Source organism: Mesoplodon bidens (assembly GCF_964165515.1).
Source record: "Mesoplodon bidens genome assembly, chromosome: X".
NCBI classification, from domain to species: Eukaryota; Metazoa; Chordata; class Mammalia; order Artiodactyla; family Ziphiidae; genus Mesoplodon; species Mesoplodon bidens.
Window position 1 is genome coordinate 80,621,307 of NC_138163.1, and position 6,480 is coordinate 80,627,786.

The window sequence follows — 6,480 nt, forward strand, 5'->3', positions numbered from 1 at the left end:
GTTTAGGCCCACCCGCTTGGGGGATCTAAATGGCAGTGAGTTCTAGAGAAAATCCCTGGATCTCAATTTTCACATGTGAAGAGTGAAGACAAGAATTCATGCCTTAGAGGGTTGTCAGAAGTGTGGTAAGATAAGGCTTCCAAGAGAAGCAAGAACGAGATGCTGTGGCAGCATGGTCTGTGGGACACATTGTAGCCCCTATACACATTGTTCTAGAATAGTTATTTTTCCGTATCTGTCACCCTAATTATACCAGAAGTTCCCTGTGACTTGTTTGCCTCTGTATCCTCCTTGCCTCTAAGCACGTTGCCTCGAACCTCATACTCAGCCATTTATTTTTTAACAAACATTTACTAGGCTCTTCCAGCCACCAACTCTTGACAGCTACATTCTGCCCTTCAAACCACTGCTCTATTTTCCCTGCCCTCCCAGCACTGAAGTCCCAGGGGGCAAGACAAAGCTCCTTTTGTGGACACAGCGAGGCCCCCACCCCGAGACCACCCCAGGACTGAGCACTGTTGGCTGACAGTCCTCTTCGAGGATTGCCCAGCCGCCTCCTCAGACCAGTGCTGCGTCACCCAAGACCGTGCTCCTTCCCTGGGACCAGCCTGCATCTAATAACTGGTCCATATGGGCTGGTGTCAACGCCTGGGCCCCTCACCCTAACTCAGAACAACTCTGAAGGGCCAACCCAGTTCCAGAGCTCCTCACAGGGTCAGCTGTTATGAGCTGTCCCAGCCCAGCCTTCTCCCTCGAACCAATCTTGCCTCCTTCTCTTAGATCCCAGGTGTTGATCTCAAAGGCACCCAGTAAACTTCTTACATGCAGCCTGCAACCGTCCCCCAGAGGCAGCTCCTGGGCCAGCTTTGTGGCCTGTGTAGGCTCTGGCTCAGCATCTGGTAAGTCTCAATTCCAAGTGATCCCAGGAGCTGTAACAGTCCCCAAGGCCCAATCACTGTGCCCAGGCCTTACTCACAGTTACATTTTTATTCATTTCTCTCTCTCTCTCTCTTTCTTATAAAATGCATTTGGAACCAATAGGGTGGAAGATATTAGCCTGGAAGCACATGATTATAGCCATGGGAGAGACTATAATAGAGAAATAAATGAACCTAGTGCTTAGCTGAAGAAAAGCTCCCTAGAGGAGGTACCATTTAAACTGAGTCTTGAAGGCTGAGTTAGGGTTTGATGGGTGGACAAGGGATGTGGGAGGGGCACTCCAGACACAGGGTACAGCATGTGCAAAGGCTGGCAGGCGTGAAAGGGTGTAGGGTGTGGGAGGGAAAGGAGTAAGGAACAACAAATTCTGGGACACTAGTGGGTGTAGACTGTGCAGGGCGCTATGGGTCACACTGAGGAACTTGGTGCTGAACGAATGCCACCTTCCAGTGTGGCCCAAGCTTCAGCCATTTAGGAACCACTTTGACAAGTTTTGCCATATCTGCGCACTGCTGGCTCTATTTACTATTCACTTCATCTTTTTCTCGACATGAATTTTTTTTTGCTTAAAGAAATATATATTAAAAAATTTTATATGGCACCCAAGAACCAAAACAAAAAAGAGGATCTTTTGCCAGAAATAGAAAGTAATTGTAAAAATAAATACAATGGGAACAGAACAGAGTAATTAAATTCTATGTAGATATCATTGCCTGTCTTTGTCTTTGAGCCTGAGGCCTGCTCTAGCTCTGTTCCGAAAGAAGATTAGCAAGCATTACACAGGGTGAAGAATAACATCACACTGAGACTTTCTCCTTGATGTAATCAGAAAACTGGAAAGAGAAGGAAGCGAGAATCATTTTCTCACCATGTAATTTAATGTTTTTTAAAGATGCACCGCGTACCATTAAGATCCCCTTGGCATCCCCCTCCCTAGCGCTCGGCTGGCTATGAGAACAGTTGGTAAACAATAAAGTGCCCTACAAATGTGCTTGTTATTACCACTTGATTGCTTTGTCCATTGGCTCTGGGGCAGTCATTCTGATGTAGCTGTCCTTTCCTTGGCTTAGTGAAGGTTTCCAAACCAGTGCCTGTGGTGACCATCATTATCCATATTGTGCGAGAGAAAGCAGAAAGGGTGGGGCTGGGAGAGGGGCAGGACCCTGGGCATCCCAGGTTCTTAGAACTGTGAGGGCCTTTATAGAGCACCCTATCTTCCCACTTTACAGGTGGGGAAACTGGGACCAGAGGAGGGACACAATTTGTCTAAGGCCACAGAGGGTGTTAGTGTTAGTGGTCTAGTGGGCAGACATGGAAGAAAGAATCGTATAGCCTACTGTTTGAGACTCCTGTTCCTAGTAGCTGCTACCTGTGAGGGAGAAGAGAACAGAACGTGGAAGAAGAGATAGGCGGAAGTCAGCCCATCAGGCCTGAGAGCACGGGGGCACCATCAAAAGACCTCCTAGGCTGGGCTCCACAGCTAGGGGCAGAGGTTGAGGTGGGCCTGGGGCCTGCGTAGTGGGCAGTGTGGACAGAGCCTGCAAGGGGCTCAAGCATTTGCAAAAGATACCCAAAGAAATGAGGGAGAACTGCCTCCAAAGGGCAGTACCGACACAGCCAGAGGTGTCCCGGGACTGGGCAAAGCCCCCGGGCTTTCTTTTTTTTGAATTTTTGAATTTTATTTTATTTTATTTATTTTTTTAGATAGCAGGTTCTTATTAGTTATCTATTTTATACATATTAGTGTATATATGTCAATCCCCATCTCTCAATTCATCCCACCACCAGCCCCCCCGCCACTTTCTCCCCTCGGTGTCCATATGCTTGTTCTCTACATCTGTGTCTCTATTTCTGCCCTGCAAACTGGTTCATCTGTACCATTTTTCCAGGTTCCACATATATGCGTTAATATATGATATTTGTTCTTCTCTTTCTGACTTACTTCACTCTGTATGACAGCCTCTAGATCCATCCACGTCTCTACAAATGACCCAATTTCGTTCCTTTTTATGGCTGCGTAATATTGCATTGTATATATGTACTACATCTTCTTTGTCCATTCATCTCTCGATGGGCATTTAGGTTGCTTCCATGACCTGGCTATTGTAAACAGTGCCGCAATGAACATTGGGGTGCGTGTGTCTTTTTGAATTATGGTTTTCTCTGGGTATATGCCCAGTAGTGGGATTGCTGGGCCATATGGTAATTCTATTTTTAGTTTTTTAAGGAACCTCCATACTGTTCACCACCGGGCTTTGGAGTTTGACAGGCCTGGGCTCAATCCCGGTTCTGTCACTTTCTAGCTGTGTCTGACTTTGGGTAAAGTCACTGAACTGCTCTGAGCCCATCCCCTCTCTGGAGATGATGCGGGTACTATTAGCACCTACCTCCTAGGAATGCTGTGAGGATGGCACAAGGCAATGTATGCAAAGTATCATATACAGGGTCCGGCACATTACTCAGCATTACTCCCTTTCCCCCTTCTATGGCCACAACCAGACCCCTGACAAGACATTTTCTTCTCTCCTGGCTCCCTCCCTTAGCCCAGCCCACCCCTCGCAGCCCATCCTCTGATCTATTCTTGTGCTCACCTGCTGTCCCACTTATTGGGCTATGGGGTTCATAAGCAGTCTTTCAGGTATTTGCAGATAAGAAAGCTGAGGGGGCACACTACAGGGGGTGGGACGGGGACCTCTCTCACCGAGAGACAGAGGGGATGGTGGGTGCTCTGGGGCAAGTGGCCTGCACCCGCTGGAGGGAAAGGCTGGCTGTGGCTTAGCAGAGAACAACGAAAAGGCGCTAGGCTCCTGTGGCGGCGTTAGAAGGCAGCGCCTTAAACAAGTCCCTCCATTATAAACTACAAGGCGGAAGGTTAAATATAGCCCTTTCCAGCTGTCTAGGACATAGATTTATGAAATGTCAGAGTTGCGTTAGAGTGAGAAACGATCTTATCTCTGCTCTGTTTTTAGAGAGTAGAAAGGAGGCAATAGAGAAGAGAAATAAATCTGGACTTGCACCAGTGGGCGGTGGGCGGCCACTGGAAGATTTTTAGCAGCCGGGGCTGTTGTATAAGGTCTCACTCTGGTTGCTGAGTGGAGAATGGGTTGGAGAGGGGCAAGAGTGGAAGCAGGGAGCCCAGCAGCAGGGAGGGAGATGGGAGTGCTGGACCAGAGGAATGGGAGGAGAGAACCCAGTGCAGGATGGGGCCGGCCCTGCAGGCCAGGTGCCCCTGGGGCTTCCCTCCCTCCACCCCTCCCTCCTTGGAAGAAGAAGACCAGCTCTCAGTTGCCCTTGTCTTCTCTAGGGCTCGCTCTGTTACTTCCCAAAGACACCCAGACTCCTTACTGCTTTGTAAGGCAGCCCATGGAGAGTCTGTTAGAGAGTTCCTCCTTGTCCACAGGTCACACAGCTCTGCCTCCTGAGCCCCCCTCAGCTCCCATCTATTCCCTTCACCCTGTGACAGACCCTCAAAGACCTGAAGACCAAAGACCACTTTCCTCTGCTTCTTCTCCATGTCAGACAGCACGTAGTCCTCACAGTATTCAGTTCTCAGTGTCATCACTCTGCTTTTCAAACTCCTTTAGCTCATAAACTCCTTTTGAGCCTACCACAGAGGACCAACCCTTGTTCCTGCCAGCTACCTCTGCGGCCGTAACTAGAGCTTCCAGTACATTGTCAAGGGCAGGCAACATCTTCTTCACACAAACCAAAGAGGGGTCCCCTGGTGTGGCTCAGGACCCTGAACTTGATTCCACCCTACTGCCAGGAGGCCTGGCTTGAACTGTGCTTAGAAAGCACTTGGTCCCTTGGCAGTAACTTGTGTTGACAGATGACCAGTGATAGGCACCCCTTTCCTGCCCCCTCCCGTCCGCATCCTTTGGTAGTGCAAAAAAAATCAGCATTTTAGCAGGACTTCAGGAGGCGGGTAAAGCCCCGAGATTGACTGAAAAGGCATTTTCCACCATGCAAGGGACAAGGCTTCGGAGAGCATGTTAAGTCGATTTATAGAAAGTGAGAGATAGTATTTCTGACACATACACTTATAATTCTTCAGTCACTTTTCTTATCCCTCTAGAATCCCAGATTATCAGGGTTGGGATGTGATCACATCCACCCTCTCCTCCTCCAGAGCCACCCAATTTTGAATTCCTTTTATAGCCCCTCTGCCAAGCGGTTATCCTGCCCCTCATCGCATGCCTCTAGCACTAAAGGAACCCATCGTCCCCCCAAGAGGCCCAGGCTGCCTCAGAACAGCTCTGAGTGCACGACCCTCCCCCTCAGCGAGCCCCGATTCCTCCCCACGCCCCCTCTGCTGAGCATGCGACCCTGCTCCTCCTCCGACTCACCTCCCCGGCTCCAGAAGAGGGTGATAGCCTCGGCTCTCTCCATCCTAGCGGTGTGGACGACCAAGACTCCACATCCAGCAACTCCTCATGCAAGGGAGAAGCGTGTGGTGAGCCCACACTGAGGGCAGGGAGCCGAGGGGCTCCACGCTGTTCTGAACCCCGTCCCCAGGCTCCTCAGCGGACACCCAGGGACTCTTCCTGAACCCCGTTTCCCAGCACCCTGGCTGGGTCTGTTTGGCCCTATCGGTCACATGCTCTGTTGCCCGTAAAGTTGTTCCCAGGCTGCCCAGCCCAGGGAAAGCGAAGCAGGATTCAAAGAGTGAGTTTCCTCTCTCTCCTTTTCCACTCCCCGCTGCCCCCACTTGCCTGCCCACAGCCACAGTGGTCCAGTCCGTCCCGTCACAGCGAGACCTGTCTGTGAGTTGGCCTTGTCTTTCTCTAGGAAAGGTTCTCGGCCAAAGGCCCGAATCAGAGCCACACGGAGGGCTGACCTCCCGCTCTGCTGCTGTCCTACAGTGAGGGGAAATGAGCAGGAACTGGCTGTCTGAGTCAGCGCCCCTGGTCTATTGTCACCGTGCGGGCCCCTTCCTTCCCAGAGGAGAGACGTGCAGAGAGATAGGCCTTGTTTTTTGCAAGCCTCTCTTGCACACACACACACTTTCTCTCTTGGCCTGGAACAAGGCTGTGCACTATGGCCAAACACAATTCAATTCAGTTTCCCCAACTCCTAGCGAGTGCCTACTCTGGCAGAGGATCACGCCTCCAGCACATAAGGGTCATGTCCCAGCATCTTCGCCACAGACAGAGGAGCTAATGATTAGGAGCCCCAGTAACTGGGGAGGAAACTGAGGCTCGAGGAGGGAAAGGGGCTTTCACAAGGTCCAACAGCCAGAGACTAGTGAGACTCAGAGTCCGACTTTGCTCTCCATAGCATCAAGTGGAGAACCCTGCTGTCCTTCCTCACTGCTTCTCCCACCTCCACCCTGCCAGCATTCTAGAATCAGCGTTGCAAATTCTAGCAAAGCCTATTTCCCAGGACACAAAGCAGGAGAGAATTGCTGACTTTAAAACATTTAAAACATATCTTGTTCAAATTTGTTTCTGTGTGTTTAGAAAGACAAGGTCCTGGGAAATAAGCCATGTGTGCCAGAAGCTCATTGCAGAGGGACTCCATGACCATACCTGGCAAAAAGAG

At 50.3% G+C, this 6,480-nt stretch overlaps 1 protein-coding gene across 1 annotated transcript in view; it reads right to left on the minus strand.

The window, feature by feature from the left end:
* The window catches only part of NHSL2 (NHS like 2), a 77,761-nt gene extending 71,998 nt beyond the window's left edge, over positions 1–5,763 (minus strand). The window contains exon 1 of the mRNA XM_081221743.1: positions 5,286–5,763. Coding sequence (XP_081077869.1) covers positions 5,286–5,328 — 43 coding nt within the window. The 5' untranslated portion in view covers positions 5,329–5,763. The remainder of the gene's footprint in view (positions 1–5,285) is intronic.
* Between the last annotated feature and the right edge of the window lie 717 nt (positions 5,764–6,480).